At 40.4% G+C, this 24807-nt stretch overlaps 1 protein-coding gene across 2 annotated transcripts in view; it reads right to left on the bottom strand.

Moving 5' to 3' along the window:
* LOC149153478 (polyubiquitin-like) overlaps window positions 1-24507 on the bottom strand; it is a 76153-nt gene extending 51646 nt beyond the window's left edge. Inside the window, exons 1-3 of one of the 2 annotated variants that reach the window (XM_089441926.1) lie at window positions 24355-24507; window positions 23072-24011; window position 23036 (exon numbers count right to left, since the gene is read on the bottom strand). In XM_089441926.1, the coding sequence (XP_089298052.1) occupies window position 23036; window positions 23072-23982 (912 nt within the window). In that variant the 5' untranslated portion in view covers window positions 23983-24011; window positions 24355-24507. Of the gene's footprint in view, window positions 1-22878; window positions 24012-24222; window positions 24245-24354 lie in introns of those variants that run through there. The other variant, XM_089441925.1, reaches the window with a different exon arrangement.
* Window positions 24508-24807: the final 300 nt, after the last annotated feature.

Raw genomic sequence — 24807 nt, 5'->3', positions numbered from 1 at the left:
GTACTAGACCAGACATTGCAAATGCAGTGGGCGTATTGAGTAGGTTTATGTCAAAACCAGGAAAGGAGCACTGGACAGTAGTGAAGCGAGTTTTCAGGTATTTGCGTGGCACTAGTGATTATGGTTTGTGCTACCAAGGAAGACCATGATTGGACAGAGTGTTGGATATTCATGGCTTTTTTGATGCAGACTGGGCTAGAGATCTGGATCAAAGAAGATCTACAAGTGGGTATGTGTTTAACCTATTTGGAGGTGCAGTCAGTTGGATGACTAAGAAACAATCTATAGTGGCACTAACAACTACAGAGGTAGAATACATGGCAGCCACTCATGCAAGCAAGGAAGTAGTTTGGTTGTAGAGATTGTGTTCAAGTATAGGGTTAGTACAGGGAGCTATAAGGATAGACTGTGACAGCCAAAGTGAAATTTTCTTGGCAAAGAACCCTCCATATCATTCAAAGACAAAGCACATTGATGTTCAATATCACTTTGTGAGGGATATGATAGAAGACAAAAAGGTGTTGCTGGTAAAGGTGGACACTTTGAAGAATAGTGCAGATGCATTGACAAAATCCGTGAGCTCTGAGAAGTTCTCTTGGTGTAGAGAAACAATGGGCGTTGCAGGGCTGGATAAATGACTAAGCTCTCTTGTGGCCCCCTGTGGAAAGAAAACAACAAGTGGGAGAATGTTGGGTTGTGTTATATTCTTTCCACGACTGGCCCACGTAGTTAACGGGGGGGTTAGAGGGGTTTGAGGGGTGTAGGTAACCCCTGCCCCGAAAAATTTTGTTTTTTGACCCTATATTAGGTTAGGCGGACCTACATATGGTTTTGTGCATGATTTTTGCACATGGTTTTGGACGCGATGGTTTTCGGTCCATGGTTTTGGACGCGATAGTTTTCGGTCCATGGTATTGGATGCTTCGACATGTATAAATATGTATTGTAACATTGAAAGGAACATAATGAAAAATCAAGCTGGTAGTCTCGGTTTTGGGATCCAGGGGAAAATCTCTGTGTATATGTGTTTTATGTGTTATGCTCTCGCATTGTTTATTTTCTGTGTTCTTAGAATTCATATGCAAGTAATTTCTGTATGGGGTTAAAACCTACATTGACCATATTCCCCCCCCCATTGTACATATAGGATAATCTAAATGAGCAGTTACAAGACACTCATGAAATGCAGGGTAACTTGTACTCTTCTTTCTCAGAGGAGGAGCAAGAAATCAAAACTCATCAAGAAGAGGGTCACGATATGGATGCAATGGTGAATGATGGAGAGATAGGTGAATATTGTAAACAGTTTGCATATTTCATGCAGGCCTAGCTACATAGGAAGTATGATCTCTGGTCCTCAAGGAAAAGGTCAAGAGAACAAGACTAGCACCAAGGTGTTTCTCCCCAAGAGACCCCTAGATATTCTGATAAGGGAAAAGGGCCCTTAGATCCAAATGTGCCAAAGAAGAAGGTGTTGGCATTATGATATAGGTGTTGTCCTTGATGGCAACTCACTCAGATGTCAGATCATAGTGCAGCAGGTCAATAGCAAAGAATTAATGGTCAGAGAGAGGTATACACAAGTTCATCTTGACAAAGGAGCGTATACACGCGGATTAATAGACCAAAAGAAGCATATGACGTACACACGCACTTTCACAGAAGGAAATGCGTGTATATCTTGAAAACTAAGATTTGGTCCGAGGTATTTGGTCCATGGTATTTTGATTCATGGTATTGGTCCAAGGTATCTAGTTTGAGGCATTGACCCCAGGTATTTGGTCCAAGGTATTGGTCCTAAGTGGTTTTGGTCCAGGTTATTGAGAAAGGCCTAAAACTATAAAAGGAGGAGAAGATCATTAGGCCAAGTGTGCAAGTATTGAATATCTAATGAAGTGTGAGATCTAGTATGCAGGTTATGGGTTTGTGATGCTTTGCTTGATCTGAACTAAGGATGCACCTATGTGGATGATGATGGATGATGGATCGGGATCTTAAGGCTTGGAATGTATTATCATTATGTGGTTTGATCATGGATAGACTAGATCTGAATACTGACGCATGTTTTATTCTGCAAATGTTATGATCTAGGTATGACTGAGTTCTGAAATAGTTGTGAAGTTGTTAAGTTAGTATTTGCAAATCTGTATGCGGGTTCGCTTTGGTAAAAGCGCATATACATGCTGGTTCGGTTCATTAGAGTAGCGTATACATTATGAAATATGATATTTGAATTTGCAGATGGTTCTAGTGGTTGTTGCAGAGTTCTGGGTTCTGCTTTGTGTTCTGGTGACTGTGTGATTTAGTTGTGGGTGATTCAAAAATTGATGATTGAGTATTTAATGATTGGTTAATGCAATGGTTGTATTGCAGTGGTGATTGATTTTGAGCTTCAATGTTTTTTATGGGTCCAATATGAAATTTGGATGAAACGTGGCCTTCAGATTGTGGTGTTGTGTTCCAGGAGTATCCAGTGTGAAAATTTATGAAACGTGGCCCCTAGAGGAAGAGAGAAGGTCATAGCCTTCTGTAGGCTGGCACCTATGTACTGGTAAACATATTGGCTAGTACAAGAGCAAGGGGGTTGTATCTCCCTTCCAGTAGCTGCTGGAAAACAAGTGAAGGTTGTAGCCTTCAGTAGGCCGACGCCTATGTACTAGTAAATATATCGGCTAGTACAAGAGCCAGGGGGTTGTAGCTCCCTTCCAGTAGAAGCTGGAGAAGGAGAGAAGGTTGTAGCATTCTGCAGGTGGGTGCCTGTGTACTAGTATGAGTCTGCGCCAGTACAATATTGTAAACATGTTTTTCTTATATTAAAGGAAGACAACAACAGGTGGTTTTTGTCCCGCACTGGGTTTCCACCTTATATCTTGGTGTTCATGTGTGTGATGATCTGTTCTATTTTTACTGTACCTGGTTACTGTTTATATGGTTATTGAAGTTTTCATGCACTAATTAAAGATCAACATATGATGAATTAACTGGATCATAAGTTTGTTGGTGATCTGAAAATGGAATGTACTTGAATAAAGGGTGCAAGGTATCCATTTCCAATAATTTTAAATGTGCAAACAACTCCAAGGTTAACTCTAAAAATGTGAGAACTTCTTATTTGTAATACATAGATAGACTGTAGGGGCATTTACCTAATATGTCACCTCTAAAGAGAGGATGAGTTCCAGAGGCTACCTGGCCCTCTACAGGCTCTGCCTAAGAAATAATAGAAGTAAACACTCAGATGTCATTAAAATACTCATGCTTGAAGCTTGATGTCTTGCAGAATAAAACAAATAAGTTTGAACAGCTGTATAGGTGTTTATATGTGAAGGAAAGTTATTTAAATGTGTTGTTTAACACATTATATCAGATTTGATTAGCATGAGATCTTCAGCAAATAACGACACAAAGATGATGAAGCAGCTCACCCCTCCTCGGCTACATCTGCTGGACCAAGCATCCTAAAATGGGCCTGTCCTCTTGTATTAAGAAAGTTGCAAAGGCTAATACAAGTAAATAAGTGCCTCTAAAGGCAAATCTGACTGTGAAAATAGAATCAGAAGATAGGAAACAACTAAGAATGCTCTTCCCCAAGCACTAAACAGTGAAATTGTACCTTAAACAATACTTTCTCCAAATGGCCCTAGTGGCCCTTTAAACTTATATGAAGAAATTAGAGGTGAAGATGACCTCCAATGGTTCTAAAACCTCTGCCAATGGACTCAGAAGGTCGAAGACAACAGAAGTAGGCTTTTGAATCACCGAAAACGGATGAATACAACCCCCAAACAGCTCAAGCACTGGAATGGCCCATAAAGCTTCCCTGAAGAATTTCGAGGTGAAGAATGCCTCAACAGGAAAAAAGAGCTGGAGAAATGGAATCAGAACACTAAATACAGTCAGGAATGACCTTTGTTTCACATTCAATGGATGCACACATCCCAATGCAGCTCCCAAACTGATATCGCCCTGGTGGCTCCTGGAACTTCCTCGAAGCAAAATTGCCTGCAAACGACCTCTGTTGGCTGTGAAACCTATGCCAATGGATTCAGAGTGTCGAAGAGACCCAAAATCAAAAAAAAAAAAATCGTCTCAAAAGGCCTTTTCTAGCCAAATTTATGGCCATTTACTCCAACTGCCAGTTTCCCCTGATTTAACTCCAGCTAAGTTTAGTTAACTAGCAGTTAAGTTCGCCAAAGTTGGCCGGACCGCCAAACCTCCCGTCATTTAAGCCTTGACCACCGGGTTGACTGCCAGTTTTCACTGCTGCATGTGACCAGGATTTTGGGCGTGGTCGGTGGCATTAAACGTTTTGGTTGGTGGTTACCATAACCTCCGCCAGATCATGTGACCGCCACCACTAACATAACGTTTACCGCCAGAACGTAACCGTCTGAGTTTTCCGCCATGGTTCCGGGGCCGAGGTCCTATGTGGAGGGGGCTAGCCCCCTTTTGGCCCCCCCCGTGAATAATTCCCACCTTAACTATAAGATTTTCCGGTTACATTTCAAGTCCGGCCATTGTGGTCTAACGATAGAATGTTGTAGTTGTTGACGGTAGGTCGTGGGTTTGATCCATCGATCCGTAACAAAAATTTTGAATGCCAATCCAATGTCCACCTTGGGGCCACGTGGTGGCCTCTGGGCTTGCCCCATGGCACCCTCCTATTGGTTGCCTGAATGGAATATTTTGGGAATATTCTAAATAATATTCCTTGGAATATTCTCTAGAATATTCTATTTCAATTTTTTTTTAATAAAAAAATTCAAAATTAAAGGTTATTGGGCGATTTTCAATTTGGCATACCTTTTGCATACGGAGACCATTTTTTGAACCATCTGCGGTGCCAGAATCAAGAAGACGAGACCTATACAGTCGTTCAGGTTTCAACCCAATCTGAGCAGTTTCAAATTTGAGCATTTTCGACACTTGGACTTGAGCTCCTGATCAGTTGGATATACGCTAGTTGCATTAAACATAGTTGCGTGTACACACAAGTTCCCTTAACTGAAGTAAAATATATGAATCTAATTATGGAAATGAAAAATTATTGATTTACTAATACTGATTCACCTCCCCTCTAAGTATTATTTCCAACAGAAGGAATCTTTAAATCAAGATGGCCACAAGCCTAAAGAGAAAAAAGAGCAGAAATTACCCATCACTTCAAAACATACCTGTGAAAAAGAAATAGAACTAGCAGAATCTGGCAACATGGAGAAAGGCCAAACTATTTTCAATCTCCAAAAAGAACTCAAAAAGGTCAAAATCTTTGTTCCTTTAAATGAACTCCTGAAACAACCCACTTATAAAGCCCACGTCTCCTAGTTTATGCTTCCATCCACCTCAAAACCATCCCATGACTGTTTAAATCTTCAAGAAGAAAGGCCTATGGTTGTTTGTCAAAGAGAAAGATCCCTCTACTGCACCCTTCTATGTGACCCTTGTAATACATGACCTCTTGCTTCACAACTGTATGCTGGATTCAGGAGCCTCACATAATCTCATGCCATTAATTGTAATGGAGCAACTTGGTTTGTAAATAACTAGGCATTATAAAGACCTTTACTCTTTTGATTCTAAGAGAGTAAAAAGCTTAGGAATGATAAAGGACCTAGTAGTGAACTTGGCTCAGATCCCTGTTAAGAGCGTAGTAATGGACATTGTGGTAGCAAATATCCCTGCACGATTTGGCATGCTCTTATCCAGGTCCTGGGGTTCTAAAATCGGAGGTTCCATCATGTTAGATCAGACCTATGCTGTCATCCCTACCTTTGGGGGAGAAGAAAGAAGACTCTATAGAGAGTCAAGGTTCATAAAAATAGTTACCAAATTTAAGGGCTCGAAGAATTCTCCTATGTACGGGAAAGAGTGTGAACTTTCTTATCTGCTACTAGAGGAAGATGATATCATCTTAGAAGAAACTCAGGTACACCCAGTAGTCCAATTAGATGATCAGCACAAAGCCAAAGGAAAAGCATGGAAAATATACTTTGATGGGGCTAATTATAGAGAAGATAATCGAGCAGGCATGCTGTTAGTATCCCCAGAGGGTAGCTTAATACCTTTTTCATTCAAACTGGAATTTGAAGCAACAAATATAGTGGCAGAATATGAAGCTTTACTCCTTGGGCTGCAAACAAGGAATATGAATATTGATTTCCTGACAGTATATGGAGACTCTGAGCTAGTGGTAAAGAAAATAAAAATTCAGTGTTTTACTAAACATCCTAGATTAAGAGCCTATAGGAATGAGGTGTGGTACTTGATGGACAACTTCTTCTTGGCATTCAATGTTCAATTCCTACCCATGGAAGGGAACAGAATGACTGACTCCCTTGCTATAGCTTCCAACAATTTTAAGCCTCCTCAAAACCCAGTTCTCATGTATGAGGTTGAGGTCAGATACAGACCCTCTATACCCGATAATGTAAAGCATTGGCAGGTATTTGAGGATGAAAAGTAGATCAAATTCTTTATAGAATTCATTGGAGAATTTTCAAATTCAGTTATTGACCAAGAAGAGGAGAAAATGACAGAAGCAAAGACAACTGCATGGGAAGAAACTATTGTTGGACACAGAGTCTTGCAACTAAAGGGGAATATTATTCCTTGTGGCTTAGTCCCACTGGAAAGGTTGTTCAATAAGAATGATGTAGCCTCAAAACCTACAAAACAAGGAATGGATGAACATGTGGAAGACTGCAATATTGGCTCAAAGGATGAACCCCAAATGGTCAAATTGTCAAAAGAGATCCCCTCGCAATATAAACAAAGGTATTTAAATCTCTTTAAATTGTATAAATATGTTTTTGCTTGGTCCTATGATGATTTGAAGACATTTGATACCATCATTATCGATAATAAGATTCCTCTAAAAAGTGGGATGAAACCTTGTAAACAAAAGCTCCGACAGATCAATCCTCTTCTGCCACCATATATTGAGAAAGAAGTGAGGAAGCTTCTATAAGCCAAAATCATAGTGCCTCTAAGATATTTTGAGTGGGTGGCAAACTTAGTTTCGGTCAAGAAAAAGAATGGAGAAATAAGGTTGTGTATATTTTCGGAACCTTAATAGAGCCTCATTAAAAGACAACTACCCATTGTCTAAGATGGACTACATATTACCCAAGGTAGTCGGATCTACCTGGATGTCCATGGTGGATGTTTTTCAGGGTACAATCAGGTAGCAGTACACCCAGATGACCAAAAGAAGATTGCCTTCACCACGCCTTGGGGAACCTTCATGTATGCTTGTATGCCATTCGGCCTTATAAATGTCGAAGCGACTTTTCAAAGAGATATGGATATAGCATTTGTGGGGGAACAAGACAAATTTGTAGTGGTATACTTAGATGACATCATAGTCTTCTCCAAGACTGATGAGGAACATATCTTGCACTTAAAACTCACCTTCAAAAAATGTAGAAGATATGGATTATCTCTGAATCCAAAGACGTCTCAGTTTGCTCTATGTGAAGGAAAATTGTTGGGACATATTAGTGGCATGGGAGGAAGTAAAAATTTATCCTAAGTGAGTGGAGGAAATTAGTCACATCCCCTTCCCTAGGAACAACAAAGAGATTCAAGTGTTTTTGGGAAGGATCAAATTTCTTAGAAGATTCATACCTAACAATGCTGAAATAGTGAAAGGTATCACAGACATGTTGAAAAAAGAGAACAAGATAAAATGGAGCCCAACTTCTCGAGAATCCTTTACTAGAACCAAAGTAGCATTTGTAGAAGCACCAGTGCTAGTCAGCGCTGATTATTCAACACCTTTTTATATCTTTTCTTCTGCTTCCCCTCATTATCGATGTTGTGTTTTTACAAAATAATAAGGAAGGTCATGAACAACCGATTTCCTTTTTCATTCAAGTATTGAGAGACGTTGAAGTGAAGTACAACATTTTGGAGAAACAGGCCTACCCTCTAGTCAAGGCGTTGAAGGCATTCAGAGTCTATGTATTACAGTAATATATTATAGCATATGTTCCAGCAGTAGTAGTCAAAGAAATTTTGGTGCAAGGAGATAGCGAGGGCAAAATAGGAAGGTGGGTCGTTAATATTCAGGAATATGACTTAGATATTGAGCCTACAAAGCTTATAAAAGGGAAGGGATTAACCAAAATCCTATCAAAATCTAGTTGCCAGGATCTCAAGATTAATTTATTGACAGAAAAGGATGAAGTAGAAATGCAACAGTCAGATATTAAAACTTCAGTCCAAAAGATTCATATCAAATATGAAACATCGGCCTGGTATAAGAATATTGTTCATTGTTTATTGTTCCTAAGGTTTCCACTGAAAATGGACAAGTCCAAGTATCGAACATTGAGGCTATAGGCTCAAAGGTTCATCATATCCAATGGTCAACTCTATTGGAAAGACCATGCTAGGATCCTACCATTATTCTTGGTGGAGAATGAAACTCACAAGGTGATTGAAGAATTTCATGGTGGTGTTTGTGGGGGGCACTATAGTTGGAAAACCACAGCTCACAAGATACTAAAGGCTTGTTTTTATTGGCCCACACTCTTTGGAGAGGTCCACTCTTAGGTTCGTTCTTGTCAGAAATGCCAGGTCTTTGTTGAAAAGAAGAAACTAGAACCTCTCCCCTTGATCCTCGTGTGTGTCGAAGAGCCTTTCAGGCAATGGGGGTTGGATTTCATAGGAGAGATACATCCTCCTTCTAGTGGCCATCATAAATGGATACTCACAGCCACTGAATACTTTACGAAATGGGTGGAGACCATTCTAGGTCGAAATGCAATAGATTCTGTGGTGATTAAGTTTCTGGAGGAAAATATTTTTTCAAGGTTTGGTTGCTCGATGAAAATTGTAACAAATAATTTTAAGGTATTTAATTCAACTAGATTCATCGATGTTTGTCAAAATTTTAACATCACGATTGGGCATTCCACTACATACTACCCTCAGGGAAATGGGCTAGTTGAGTCCTCCAACAAGACAGTGGCGAGGGTCTTGAAGAAATCAATCACATGGAATCAAAGAAATTGGGACTCTCAACTACAATTCGCTTTATGGGCTAATAGTGTGACTCCTAAATGATCCACAGGAAAGTCACCTTTTGAGTTAGTTTATGGCAAAGCAATAATATTCTCAATACAATTGGCCATGCCAGTTGCAAAGTTGTTGTAGGATGCAGAAGAGGAACCGAATGTGGTAAGTCGAAGAAGAAATCAGTTGGTCGAACTCCATGAAAGTAGGGAACAGGTTAGTAAAAATTTGGTTAATTATCAATTGAAAATGAAGTCTATGTTTGACAAAAGGGCAAAGGATAGACCACTGCAGCTAGGTGACTTAGTCTTAAGGTGGGATGTTAGAAGGGAGGATAAGGGAAAGCACGAGAAATTTGACCCACTATGATTCGACCCCTTCAAAATCTTTGAAGCAAAAGGAAATAACATTTTTCTGTTGGAAAACATGGAAGGAGAATCACTGTAACTACCAGTAAATGGTCAGTTCCTCAAACTTTACTTCCAACACTAAAGGTACTTCTCCCCCATTCATTGTAAATATTAGTGTGTATATGTAAATATTATATGATGTTTGAAGCTCTCGATATTTGGTTTTCTAAAAAAAATTGTTATAAGAACTCCATGCCCAAGGAGAAATTATCTGGTAGAAAGTTCTTTGACGCATTTATGCCAATACATCATCCCTAGTTGGAGCCAATTTTATCTCCAACTCTACTATGCCTCTCCTAAGGATTGTAATGGTGTAGAGATTGCGAAATCAATAAAGGGAGTCATCTCTCTTTAGCATCTAACTCATGGAATTGTGTGTATTGTGGAAAGGGGTTTCAGAGTTAACCACAACTCTAATAATCCAAAGATTCAATGATTTCTTTTAAGCCTCCCCCAGATAAAAGGCACACTCCTCCAAACTGGATCACCCTCCATCCGCGTCCACTAATCATCTGTACTAACTCCGGCGGCGTCACATGCACAAGGGATAACAATGTATTGAGCCCTGGCGTTGAAAGGTCAGTGCAAATCTGACAGTCATGATCAATTCCAGTGGCTAGCAGGAGACTCGCTTCGTCTGTAGTACTGCCTAGCATAACACGGTGGTGACCACCTACTAGGTGGACTTCTCCCACTGGCTCAACAAGATTGGAGGCCATAGGGTTTGAAAGGTAAAATGTATAAGGTAAAGTGTAAAAAGTAAAGGTAAAAGCTCTTATTTGTTCACGCCTTTGAAACTCGCACTCATTGTTGTAGACCAATCCTTAACTGTCATGTTTCATCCTACACCAATCCCCAAATTCGCCACTTAGGCTATGGCACCCTTCTATTATATAAGCACCTGTTGCCTAAAGTGACCTCCTCGGCAGCTGTTATTTGGTCTCAGTAAGAATATCCACGCATGGTCAACTATGCAGGATTTACCTCTTTGCATACTCCCAAACACAAATGACCACCTCCAAAGTCACTTTCGAACACTCCTGTGGGCTCCAGGTAACCTGACACCCTGACCACCTATATTATTGTTTATTCACTCAATAAAATGAAGCAAAACGCTCCCACAACCCCCATAACCCGTGAGGTCAAGTCCACTGGTCTTGAACCCTTGGTCAATGTAGAGAGTCAAATTGCAGACCCCGCTTGTCCTTATTCGTTTGCTAACCTCCGCTGTGAATTGTTTGCTAATCACCTGAGGAAAGAAGACCCTTTTAGGGTTGTCAATTCTGGTCTCTATTTCCAAATTGCACCGCTTGTTCACCCTTTCCCCGAATTTGTATCCTAGCTAGATGAAGCGTACCAAGATGACAAGAAATACTTCATTTCTACCTCAAAGGTTAAAATTATGGAAATAACTCCTACCTTAATCCAAAGGGCGTTAAATTTTCCCATCTCCCCCACAATACAGTTGTTCACTGATGCCAACTTGGTTCATCACTTAGTTACACTCCCCCCTGAGGAGAATCAGTCTTTCCTCGACGAAATCCTTGCCATTGAAAGTAAATCCCTTCCCTCTGAGAAGTGGTTCCCAATAACCCTCTTTCAAAAACCTGTTTGACCCATCCTATCTGCAATTTCCTACTTATTGGGTGAAGACGACTCACAAATAGTAAATAAAGCCACCTTGGGATTTATGCATAAGATGAAACAACTCAAATGCTTACTTAATATCTAGCTCTACCTATCTGCTGCAGTAAGCCTTCAACTTCATTTATTCCCTCCTTCCTCCTATTTTCGTTACTACTCCCTTATGTTTTACCTATTCCTGTATACTCATGTCGAGGAGTTCCAATGTCTAGATCTCCAAGTGTTCTCTCCCAACAAACAACAAAATTTTGTCTTTGACTGGAATGTCTCAGTGAGGAAGAGGCCTGGCTTAGGTGGGTATTCCCAATTTATCTCGACTTTCATGGCTATTTCTTACCGTATTATTCATGGAAACCCTCCTCCCAGAATCTTCCCGCGGCAGAAGGAGTTCCTCCAACTCAGCAAAGATGCCATGATAGGGGATTGGTACCTCTATGAGGATTACACAAAAATATGACTTTACAGTTGTGAACTTCGTCCATATCATTTTCCAGTATTCATGCCAATGAGGATCTTTTCCCTTGAGTTCATCCGACAGATCCTCAATGTAGACCTGCTTCATTTTGTACCAGAAAAGAAGGGTTACATCTTCAAAATGGGACAGCCAGTAGGCCCTTTTGTGGTAAACACAAGGCAGGCTTTTAAAATAGTTGAGGCCTTACTAGAATCCATGGAGCTAGAAAAGGGTGACACTTGGCACTATGATCCCCAAGGAATCATTTCCCGAACAAGAGAAAAAATTAAAGCTTTGACTTACATGCATGACTCTAAGCCCAAAATTGAAAGAAAATCTAACTTTGACTCATGGCCTCTTAATACAGAGATGGAGACCAAGTCCTCAATTAGTACAGAAAAAGCATTAAAGAGGGTTGTTGACTCAACAGTGGATGTTGATACAGTGGAAAGTTACATAAATAAAAAGGCCAGAGTTTAGGATCTAGAAGAAGAATAAGAAGAGAAGGAAGTAGGGATACAGTTAGAGAAGCATGTTTCAGATCACCCAGGCTTTCAAATCAACCTAGAGAACCCGCCAACATACACTACTTCACCAACAGTTGAAGTAGCCATTCCAGATCTTGAGGACAGTGCTGCTGCTACTACTGCAGGACCAAGTTGACCCCTGGGAAGGGCCATTAATGAGGACAACAAAAAGATCAAAGAGAGATTGCAGAGAACAATGATAGCCCAATCTACTCCTCGTCACACTCGATTACTAATTGCCATGGATTAAGAGAAGGATGAAATGAGGTTTTCACTACGGCATCCATCAGTATAGATCTTACTTAAAGGACCTCAGTGCAAGACCCTGGATGTATCCTTGAACTTGGTCAGTGTCCCTCTCTCAGAAAAGGTCAACTTACATAAGTAGGTTGGTGAGATGTTATATAATGACTTGGGGAAAAACCTTATGACTATCAATGGAGCAGAGACATACATAGCAAAGGTCTCCAATAAAATGAAAATAGAGAAGGCCAACTCAAGAGCTATGTATCTACAAAAGGAGTCATACGGATTTGATTATCAAACTAGGTGTAAACCTAGATGATAGATCAACAATTGAGGTGTCCTACAAGAAACTCAAAAGGAAAATCAGGAGTTAAGGCACAAACTAAAGATACCCAACAGTGAGCATGTTCAAACCCAGGGGGTGGCACAAGTGGAAAGGGATAAAGAACAACTAATGAGGGAGTTGGCAGATAGTGAAGAAAATGTATTGATTTTGGAACAATCTATGGCCAAGTTACAACAAAAGATTGACTCTCATGTGTGTAGTAGTAGTGCCTGAAGATCCCCAGAACCCCACTGATCGCCTCAATCAAGCCTTAACTGAGTTACAGCTCTTTGAAGGTGAACTAAAGAAGACCCAAAGAGACTTAGACAGTGCGAAAGCTCGAACTAGCGCAAAAGGAGAAACAATTGCAAGCCTCAGTTACAAATGTTGAACATGTCACTAAAACTCTGTATGCTGCAACACAAGAAATAATTGAACTAAAGGCTACGCTGAAAGGGAACATGCCTCTCCTTGAAGCCAGGCAGTTGGTATGGGATGAGATCATTAAAGAGATGAATCTCAGATGGGAGCATATAACTCTGATACATGAGAAAAGATTCATCAATGTAGAATGTGGACCACCATTAATAAATGCTAAAGAGATGAGTATAGGGAACCTGAAATTCATTCGTTTCCTGAATGAGAGGCCAACAGAGGAGTTGAGGCCAATGGATATAGCAAACGGGATCAGTGCAGTCATGGATATTTCTAAGGTAATTTCAAAAGAAGAAGCTTGAGTCAAAGTTGCAGAAGGACATGGCTTCTTTCAATAAATAATCTTGCAGGCTGGATTACCTAACATTTGGGGACCTCGTGGGGAATTGCTGCCACGGGAGAAGTACAATAAGAAAATGATAGAAGGAAGACCATGGTAAATTTCTTAAAGAAGCAATTTCAATTACTCGGGATGGTTAGGAGTTTGTTTCACAGTAGGTTGGACTACTAAGGGGTAATTGATTTCAAGATCAACTATAAAAAGTTTAGCTTCGCTCCTCAGCCTCCTCCAGCCTTATGGGAAAGATGTGAACAATTCGCTAATCCACCTATCATGCAAATGGTTCGTCCTCAGCCTCCACATGCGCCTCACAAGGCCTAGTCATCCAATCACTCTTGAAGATTCTCCGGATCATGCCAAGCTTTACATTTTAGGCTACTCTTTTGTTATTTTTACTTATTGTTTTTACTTTGATCAGTTATAATGAGAGCATTTTAGCTGAAATAGTTGTGCATGCGCACAAGCTGAAGCCTTAAGATATTTTTGGCATAATGAACCGAATCAAGAAAGAATATCACTCTAACGGCCTATCTTTGTCCACAGAGGCCTATATATGTGATTTTGATAAACAAAGAAAAGGTTCATGATTTTTGAAAGAAACTCTGTGTTATTTTTTAGAATGTTATGGCTATTTCAATGTATGTGTTATTCATAATATTAATGCATATCATTGGTGATTCCTTCATTCCGGGATTACAGTATGTCTCCTCTCTTTCATGTTATTCTTAGATTTCGAGTTAAGTAGCTGCCAAACATGTTTCTTTCAATGTATGTGTTATTCATAACATTAATGCATATTAGTGGTGATTCCTTCATTTCGATATTACAATATGTCTCCTCTCTTCCATGTTATTCTTAGATTTCGAGTTAAGTAGCTGCCAAACATGTTTCATTTGTTATACAGATTCATTTGAATTAAGATGTTGATGAAAATGCTTGTATGAATTTTGGAAGCCAGATTTCTTTCAATATATGTGTTATTCATAATATTAATGCATATCAGTGGTGATTCCTTCATTCTGGGATTACAGTATGTCTCCTCTCTTTCATGTTATTCTGAGATTTTGAGTTAAGTAGCTTCCAAACATGTTTCATTTGTTATACAGATTCATTTGAATTAAGATGTTGATGAAAATGCTTGTATGAATTTTGGAAGCTAGATCTTTAAATGCGCTCCATGAGTCTTCACATCCCAGTGGTAAGTCCTTATGTATAAAGAACTCATGGGTTGTGTCTTTCCGAAGTTGTTTGAACCAACTAAAGTTCAAATTGTAAGAAATATTGTAAATGGTGTCTTTCTCTCTCTTCATTTCTCCTCTCCCCTCTCCTTGATTTTATCTGCATCTCTCCTTTTCGACTCTCCAATCTCTCCACCTCTATAACTCGATATCTTTGTTCTTCCCTCCCATATACATCTAGATGATATATTAATATATATTATAATATAACAAATTTAATATTGTATTAATCCAAAGTTATTAAATTTAATAATATTAGCATTATAATATATTAATATGAATATTAGATTTAATAATTATATTAACAATAATCTTTTAATATTAATATTAGGGTTAATAATATTTTTTTTTGCATGGTATAAATAATAATTTGGCCTAAATAAAATCTCTTTTGAGTGTTCATAAATATAAAGTGGATTATGGAGCAAAAAAAAAAATTATATTTATTTACCATGGTATTTAGCCCATGATATTTTTGATCTAGGTTGGTTCTAGGAGTTATGTTGATTTCTAATCCTATTTGATATATTTTTATTTATTTACCATACCTTTTTATACATCTTTTATATTTATTTATTTACCATACTTCTTTTATAAATATGGTATTTGGCCCATGGTATTAAAATGGTATTTGGCCAATAAGCTTTACCTAAATAAAACTTTTTTTTTTAGTTTTACGAAGTAAATATAAAAAGAGGTTTTTTTATTTATTTACTATACCTCAAGTGAAATGAACTATAGAGATGAGATGAATGAAACGCTCTGCAACTTGAGAAAAACTTGAAGTTGGCGTCAGTTTTGGTTTTAGGGTTTCATGGCGGGTCGCGCAAGAGGGAGCATTGCTCCCTCCTACAGTCAAGCCGTCACAAAGGGAGGCAGGGAGGCAGGAGGGAAACAGTAGACTGCAGAAACAAGAGGAAAGGAAATAGAGGGACACAATGAGATCCCGACTCAGGAAGAAGAGCAACAAGACTCAAGTCTAGAAAGGGAGAAAGGAAACAGTAGCAAGAAAAGGCCTCAAATGAAAACTACGGGAGCATGCAAGCCCAAATCGAGCATCATCCCTAGGGTCATATTAAGTGATCCAGCGATTCAAGCGCATAGGGACCATATGAGAGAACATGCGATCATCTGCAAGTTTATGGGAATATGGCCAACGGAGAGAGCCTTACACATCTGGATCAGGAGCCACTAGAAGCCCAAAGGAGAGATACATGTGCATCTGGGTTCAAAGGGCTTCTTCACAGTAGTGTTTGCAAGCCTAGAGGACAAGGATAAAGTGTTTGAATGGGGACCATACTTCTATGTTGCAATAAGACTTTACATGCGGCCATGGATGATGAACTTTGTCACAGAACGAGAAACATTCACATCTGTACTGGTTTGGATCAGATTGTACTCACTACCTCTGGACTACTGGCAACCAGAGTCACTGAAAACCATAGGCAACAAGCTGGGGCATTTTGTAAAAATATCAGAAGCAACTCTCAAAGGTAAATATACCTCCTTCGCTAGAATATGTGTGGAAATGGATCTATCTGGAGCCCTCTCGGATGCAATAATCTTAGAGGTATATGATGAGGAATGGATGCAAATGGTAGACTATGAGCACATACCTTTCAGATGCCGAAAATGTCATGAGCATGGCCATCTATTTAGAGATTTCCCTACAAAATATATGGAAAATAGTGGAAAGACCCCTATGGACAAAGATCATGAGGGTTTTATCAAGGTTGGAGGCAAAGGGAAAAGGGGAAAAAGATCACATAAGAAGACAAGCGAAGACAAACAGACAAGACACAATAGCTTCAAAATCCTCGAGGAAGTGGAGAAGAACGTGGAAACAGACCCAGTCAAGGATAACATCCCTAAGGAGCAGGATATGGAAGCTGAAATGGAGGATATCCCAGTAAACGATCAGCAAATAGAGGAACTACAAAGCTACATGGAGATCAGCAAGGACCAGGAAATGACCCCAAGTGAGGCAAGTACGAAGGATCATGAACTGCAGGAGATACTAGACAGAGAAAATCTAGATCTAGAGCAATTTCAGGAACAGGGGAAGAATAAAGGTGTGGACTCACTACCTAAAGAAGATTATGATAGAGTCCAACAACTCTATCTACAGAGGGCGCAATCTAAGGGAACTGGAGTCAAAATAAACCACGAAAGCCAAGAATAGAGTGGGGTCAAAGTGATGGAGAACCCGCAAACATCATCTCCAAAAGATTCAGGAAGGAAAAGAGGAAGGAAAAGACAGAATGAGCTGCTAACGGAATGTGGGAAACTGATGATTAACTTAGGTAAGATGAAAGATCTTACCAACTACTCTTTTACTAACCGTTCTTAATAAAGCTCACAGCCTGGAATATTAGAGGGTTAGGGAGTAGAAGAAAACAGAGAAATCTCAGCAATAGATTAAAAGAGGAAAAACCATACGTGGTCTTTATTTAAGGAACAAAATGCTCAATGGAAAAAATAAGAGAAATCCATAATAAATGGTTAATTAAGTATGATTATTTAGAGGTGAAAGCCATTAACTCTGCAGGAGGGATTCTCACGCTATGGGATCCACGGAAGCTAGGAATACTGGATGCTGAAGCGTCCAGGAACTATCTTTCTCTGGTGTGCTAGCCTATAGGGGACAAGGAGACCTACATGATAACTAATGTGTATGGCCCTCAACAGCATGCAGAGAAACTTAAACTTCTTAACTCCTTGGAAGGTCTCAGAGCACGTCATCCCAACATACCCTAGATACTAGCAGGGGATTTCAACATGATAAGATCTCTCTCGGAAAAAAAAAGGAGGTACCAGACAGCTGGGCAGAGACTCTGAAGCCTTCTAAGATTTCCTCATGAACATGGGACTAGTGGACACCGAAATTAGAAATGGGACATTCACTTGGAATAACAAAAGAGGTGGAGTTTCCCAAGTGGTGCCAAAATTGGATAGGTTTATTGTCTCTGAGGATCTCATCCTCACAGGAGCAGCCATATCAGTGTCCATTCTGCCCTTTGGTGGCTCGGATCATTGACCTGTACAGCTAGAAGATTCCTTTATGGGCACACCGAGGAACAAGCCTTTTAGATTCGAAAATGCTTGGCTCTCTAACCCCAACTTCACCAGAAACATTTCCAAATGGTGGAAGGAGGATTTGAACATCCAGGGTACTAAGATGTACATGCTCCAGTAGAGACTAAAATACATTAAATCCAAACTCAAGCATTGGAACAAAAAAGAATTTGGTGATATCATCAAGACCAGATTGAGTACTGAACAAAAACTCAAGGAGGTCAATATGATCAATATCACAGAGGGCTTCAATGAGGAAAGACATAAACTGACTGATTCTCTGCAGGAAGAATGGGAGAAACGCTGTCTACAAGAGGAAACTTTTTGGAGATAGAAATCCCGGATCCAATGGATCAAAGAGGGAGAAAGGAACACTAAGTTCTTTCACAAATCTACTATGGCTTACAGGGCACATAACATAATCACCAAGCTAAAGGACTCTCAAGGCTCTGAATTTGTAACTCACAAGGACATGGAGTCGACCCTAGTACAACACTTCTCGGACATTGCAAAGGAGCCAATGGAAGACAGATCCAGGTTCATTGTGAAGATCACTCAGTACATTCCCAGGTTGGTCACCAATGAGGATAACCACAATCTCAATAGGCTAGTCTCGGAAGAAGAGGTTAGTGAGGTGATCAAGGAAATGCAAAATGGAAAAGCACCAAGACCAGATGGCTTCAATGTCAATTTCTTCAAAGCCTGTTGGGATACAATCAAACAGGACATACTTGAGGTAGTTGAAGACTCAAGGCAACACAAAAAGGTTCTAAAAGCGCTAAACACAACCTTTATAGCTCTAATCCCCAAAAAGGAAAACATTGTCACACCAGATGGGTTTAGACCCATAGACTTATGTAATGTGGTTTACAAAATCATCTCTAAAGTGATAGCCAACAGAGTCAAGCCACTGCTACCTTTACTCATATCTAAGGAGCAAACATGCTATGTGGAGGGAAGATAGATTCTTAACAACATTATCCAAGCCCATGAGGTGGTACACTCTCTCAAACACAGCAAGCAAGCAGGTATGATCATCCAATTAGACCTTGCAAAGGCCTATGACAAACTCAGTTGGTCTTACATCAGAGCCATTCTTAAAGCCTATGGCTTTAACCAAGACTGGATAAGATGGGTTATGGCTTTAGTCACCTCGACCAATTTCTCCATTCTGCTTAATGGAGCTCCCTCCAATACTTTTACACCTTCCAGGGGACTCAGACAAGGTGATCCGCTCTCTCCCTTCCTCTTTGTACTCATGATGGAAGGGCTTGGTAGAGCAATCAAAATGGAAAATGCTGAAGGTAGAATTCAGGGAATCAAGCTCACCCCGGATGGAGAGGCCAACACTCATCAACAATTTGTGGATGACACGATGCTGCAGGGTGTACCCACAGTTAGGGAGGCAAAATCAATCAAAGATATCTTAAACGACTTCACTATGGCAGCAGGCACAGAGGTAAGCCAAAGCAAGTCCAATATTTTTTTCTTTAACACTAATATTGCAATACAGAGAAATATCACCAGGATTCTGGGTTTTCAAAGGGAATAGTTACCTTCCAAATATCTAGGCATTCCTCTTACTGACAAACCCCTGTGTAAGCATATATGGGAACCAATTTTAAACAAGCTTCAGGACAAAATCAACAATTGGACATACAGAGCTTTAAACTTTGCAGGGCGTCTGGTGCTCACCAAGGCGGTTTTGCAGGCCATCCCCATTTTTATGTTTGCAACTATACCAGCTCCTCAGGGCATAAAGAAGCAAATAAGAAACATTCAAAGGAATTTTCTGTGGGGCAGAGGGGAAAAGAAAAATAAATGGGCTTTAGTTGCCTGGGACAAGCTCTGCAAACCCAAAAGCCATGGTGGTTTGGGTCTGGAAGATCTGGAGACTCTGAGTCAAGCTTTGGGAACCAAGCTGTGGTGGCGATGGATCAAGGAGTCGAGAGCACCATGGGCCAAACTTTGGACTCAAAAGTACACCAGGCACTGGCAGGAACAGGTTCACATTAGAATGACAGGACAAATTAGGGCTCATACATCTGGAGCCTTGCATGGGAGAACAAAAGAATTGTCCAGAAGCACTATTTTTGGGAAATTAGAGCTGGGGACCGGGCTCGCTTTTGGGAGGACAGCTGGCAACAGGAATCCTCCTGAAAAGGAATGCACTGGCAGACCTTGAAAGAGACACAGACAACAAAGGTCTCTTATTAGTAAAAGACTTTTGGGATCAAGGGAGGAACAAGGATAAATGGAGGAAATGGAAGAATCTAAGTTACAACGAAGAAATCCCTTTGAAGGGTATGGTAGAGGCTCCTGCTAAGGACATAGAGCAAAGAATGATTCTGGTATCCTTTGCTCCTGACCAATTACGATGGGGCAAAAACAATGAAGGTAACTACAATCTCAAAGAGGCTAAACAGGGAATCACAGGATTTAACTTGGTAAAAGCTGAGAAAGTCTGGCAGGAGCTATGGCAGAGCTCTCAATGGATGAAAATAAAATTATTTATTTGGCTTGTTCATCAAAAGAAAATCCTAACTTGGGAAAACCTTATGAAGAAAGCTTTCATTGGCCCCTTTAAATGTCAGCTTTATGGCTTGCAGGAGGAAACGATTGAACACTTGCTTAATTTGTGCTCCTTTTGCACCAAAATTTGGGATTGGGTGGCCTCAAGCTTCAGAGAGACCGACAGGGATAGGCTCAGCATATCTAATACATTATCAAAATGGAGGAAAAACTTTTCAGAAAATGAAATCATCAACAAAGCCTGGATGCTAATTCCAGGCTTTGTCATCTGGAATATTTGGAAAGAAAGAAACAGAAGAATTTTCAAAAACAAAGCCAGAGAACCCCAACTTATCATCAATCAGATTTTGAAACAGCTCAAGGAAACAGTCAGAAGCATTCTGAGAATGAAACCGACAAATCCTTCTCTGCCTCAGGAGATACAAATTCTTATTAATCTGGATCTTCAAGCCATCAACCCTCAGGGTGTAAAGAAGGATCTGAGAACCTTAAACACAAGGGAGAGGGGTTGGCAGCCCCCTCCTCAACACTTTTTCAAAGTCAATATTGATGGAGCCTCCAAGGGCAATCCCGGGGAAGCTGGCTTTAGTGGAGCCATCAAGGATCATGAGGGACATATAAAATACATCTTCCATGGACACCTAGAAAAGGGCACCAACAACATGGCGGAACTTCTGGCATTAGATCAATGTATGGAGATCCTAGCGAAGGCAAATTTACAGAATGTCATAATCGAAGTTGACTCGGAATTGGTTGTCAAAGCTGCCAAGAAGATTCAAAATGGAAGCTTGCCAGACAAAGTATCAAAGCTCTGGAGGCTGCTGTAGGTGTTCCACCATTTCCAATCACACTTACAAATCCTTAAAACATTAAGATTTGTGCACGTTAGAAGAAAGGCAAACATGCTTGCAAACAGACTAGCCAATGAAGGGGTGGTCAACAAGGACAGGGATTCTCGACATCCTTGGGAGTTTCTTCCTGTTGGGCAACTACGGGAGGATTGTTCCACTCTAGCAAATGCAGACTGGGATTCATGGTTGAGCAGTGTTGATACTGGAAATAGAGATGGGCTGGACAGTGCCCATTTTGTCATCGGTTTCTGTTCTTAAACTCTCGTCTCTTTTCCCTGGGCATTAGAATGACAGAGGAAGGTTTCAAGGTGAGCGATAACACATATTGGATGGCTGAGACTCTCTTGGCTTAGCAGCGTTTTGTTAGCAACTCCCGAGAGCTAGCTCGGAAAAGAAGGAGGCAGACAGATTAGCAGGCTCGGATGGACGGTCTCCACCCAGCGATACCATAGATGCAATACCACAAGTGGTATATCACGCGGGCTTTGGTTGGTTTCCAGCTTAGTGGAAGAACCGCACGTTTTCATTCAAGAGATGATGCGTGGTGTAGAGATAAGAGAGAAAACCGCTCTTATTGTGCGGTTAACCTCCGTGCATCTTGGTCGCGCAATATCTCTGTGGGGCATTGGATAGGGGCGTTTCTTTCAACGGTTGAGATCAATCGTGCTATTCACTTAAAGGTTCAGGACCCGACTTATTCAGGTGGACCCCATCTTGATAAGATTATGGGCAGGTCCACCAGGAGCCACATGGCCCTTGGTGGGACCATCTAGGACCCAGCACCCCTCAAGACCATGTTCACAAATCGTATATGCCTAATGGGTTTTTGAGCGACACCAAGGTGGGTTCCACAAAACCCAAAAACCACAAGTGGTTTATCGCGCAGGACACAGGCGGTATCAGGTTTTGGAGCAATTGCACGCGATTCCATACAAAAGGCAACACGTGGCAAGGAGAGGTGGGGGAAAACCGCTCTCATCGCGTGGTTAACCCCCTTGCTTCTTGTCTGCGCGATATCCAGGATGGTTGTCAGATCGAGACTCTGATTTCAACGGCTCGGATTGATCGGTCTTATTGCTTATTAGCAAATAGGTCGGGGCTTGTACTAATCGACGCTATGTTATTTTTGCCAGTTATCTAAGGGCTTCGTCCCCATTTTGTTTAGGATCTACTTTTGTTGCAGGAGGATCAGTTTATCATCTTGATTTGTCTGGCAACTGTGTCGCCACTGCTTTCTGGGGCTCTATGTAAATTATGTAATTTATTTAGACCAATAGAAGGTTCGTCTCTTACTTATCAAAAAAGAAATGAACTATAAAGATCTTCTATACTAAAAACTTAATTTATTTAATTAAGTATTTAAATTAAAAAAAACAACTAGAGCATGTAAACTAATAAACTAATAATAACTTTGGTTTAACAACTAGAGCATGTAAACTGATAGACTAATAATAACTTTGGTTTAAAAACACTTTTGTTTTTTCAATGTGAAATGCTCTATCCGCCACATTTAATTAAGTTAAAAAATAGTAACCATCAAAATTTTCTACGGGTATCAAATTCTTTAATATGTCTAGGTTGTCATCTATTATTTTCATCATTTTAACCCTTTAAAAAGAAATTAATTAATCATGTACAGCATAAAATACTTATATAGCTGCAAAAATGACCATAAAACACAATATTTTTTAGAAAACGATTCGAGTCACACAACATGATTTAACCAAGAGTTCATAACAAGGCACACTGTGATTTGAATTAAGGCACGTATCACAAACGCTCATAAAAATAAACTTTAAAGCTTTATTTTATTGAAAGTCGTCTTCTTCATAATGCATGACATCTAAATATAACATCTAAAACCTATATAGACGCTGACGCGGCATTGCGGCATCTGACCGCTAGCTAAGTTAAGAATTCAATGAAATGGGCGTGTAGACCCTATTCATGAAAATAGATGTCGAGATTTTCAACACCCACCACGCAGACGCAAAACAAGGTGAAGTGTAGACTCCTTCTGGATGTTATAGTCGGCCAGAGTTCGCCCATCCTCCAGCTGTTTACCAGCAAATATGAGCCTCTGCTGATCAGGAGGAATCCCTTCCTTGTCCTGAATCTTCGCTTTTACATTGTCAATCGTATCGGAGTTCTCAACCTCCAGTGTGATCGTCTTGCCTGTCAACGTCTTCACAAATATCTGCATACCACCACGGAGCCGAAGGACAAGATGCAGGGTTGACTCTTTCTGAATGTTGTAATCCGCCAGAGTCCTCCCATCTTCAAGTTGCTTCCCGGCAAAGATCAATCTCTGCTGATCCGGGGGAATCCCTTCCTTGTCCTGAATCTTGGCCTTCACATTATCGATAGTGTCGGAGCTCTCAACTTCCAGCGTGATGGTCTTGCCGGTCAGGGTTTTCACAAAGATTTGCATCCCGCCTCTGAGCCGCAGGACAAGGTGAAGAGTCGACTCCTTCTGGATGTTGTAATCAGCAAGAGTGCGTCCGTCCTCAAGTTGCTTTCCAGCAAAGATCAACCTCTGCTGGTCCGGTGGAATCCCCTCCTTGTCTTGGATCTTGGCTTTGACATTGTCAATTGTGTCAGAACTCTCAACTTCCAGGGTAATTGTCTTCCCGGTCAGGGTTTTGACAAAGATCTGCATCCCACCTCTAAGACGGAGGACAAGGTGAAGAGTGGATTCCTTCTGGATGTTGTAGTCGGCTAGAGTGCGTCCGTCTTCCAACTGCTTACCGGCAAAGATGAGACGCTGCTGGTCTGGTGGAATTCCCTCTTTGTCCTGAATTTTGGCCTTTACATTGTCAATGGTATCAGAGCTCTCCACCTCAAGGGTTATGGTCTTACCGGTCAAGGTCTTCACGAATATCTGCATCTTTAAATGAAATCAACACAATACACAACCTGCGTAATCACGGAGCATAATTAGAAAACCCTGATTAACATTTGAAGGCGTAAATAAGCCAAAAAAGCTCCCGAATTTCACAATCTACACTCGTAGCCGAAATCATCTTTTACAGATCTAGAGCAAATTAAATCATATTTAAAACCAAAAACAAAAGAGCAACATGAATCCTCATGGGATACAAAGACAAATTAACAGAAAGGGCATAACCTGACAACATCTACATGTCTAAAATCTAGAAGAAAAAGGGGAAGATAACAGGTAAAGGATTCGAAACCAAGATCAAAGAAAAGAAGAGTAATCGACTGCATGAAAGACTAAGAAGACAGAGAAAATTGATACCTAAAGGAAATCAAACGGAAATGATTACAGCGATCGCGTTGAGAAAATGAGCCAAAACTGAAAAACACAATGAAGAAGAAGAGGCGTGTCGCCATATTTAAAGGGCAGCAAGGGGAAGATGGTCCGTTCGTAAAGGGACACGTGTAGTCGTTCCAAACCGTTCGTTTTGGAATATGTATTATTGGTGTTGGTGGGAGAAACTGCGAGGGACGTGGGGACGTTGAGAAAGAGGCGTGGAAGTTGGGGTGTCGAAGGGTCGAGCATCTTCTTTCTTGCCCTTCACGTTAAGTGCCTTCTATTTCACTCAAGCGGTCAATCTCTAATTATCGATGTGAGATCACGAAATGCGTTAAAGATGAGGAATGATGATTTAAAAATAAAAGATTGTTAAATTAAAATTCATTATTTAAAAAAATTTGCACGCGGGTAGATGTGCGACTGGACTGGCCTGGT

The sequence above is a fragment of the Pinus tabuliformis genome, chromosome 9 (assembly GCF_031772625.1).
Source record: "Pinus tabuliformis cultivar Carrire ecotype Pingquan chromosome 9, CPIR1, whole genome shotgun sequence".
Lineage (NCBI taxonomy): Eukaryota > Viridiplantae > Streptophyta > Pinopsida > Pinales > Pinaceae > Pinus > Pinus tabuliformis.
The sequence above is the reverse complement of the archived record's forward strand: the minus strand, read 5'-3'. Positions and strand labels throughout refer to the sequence as shown.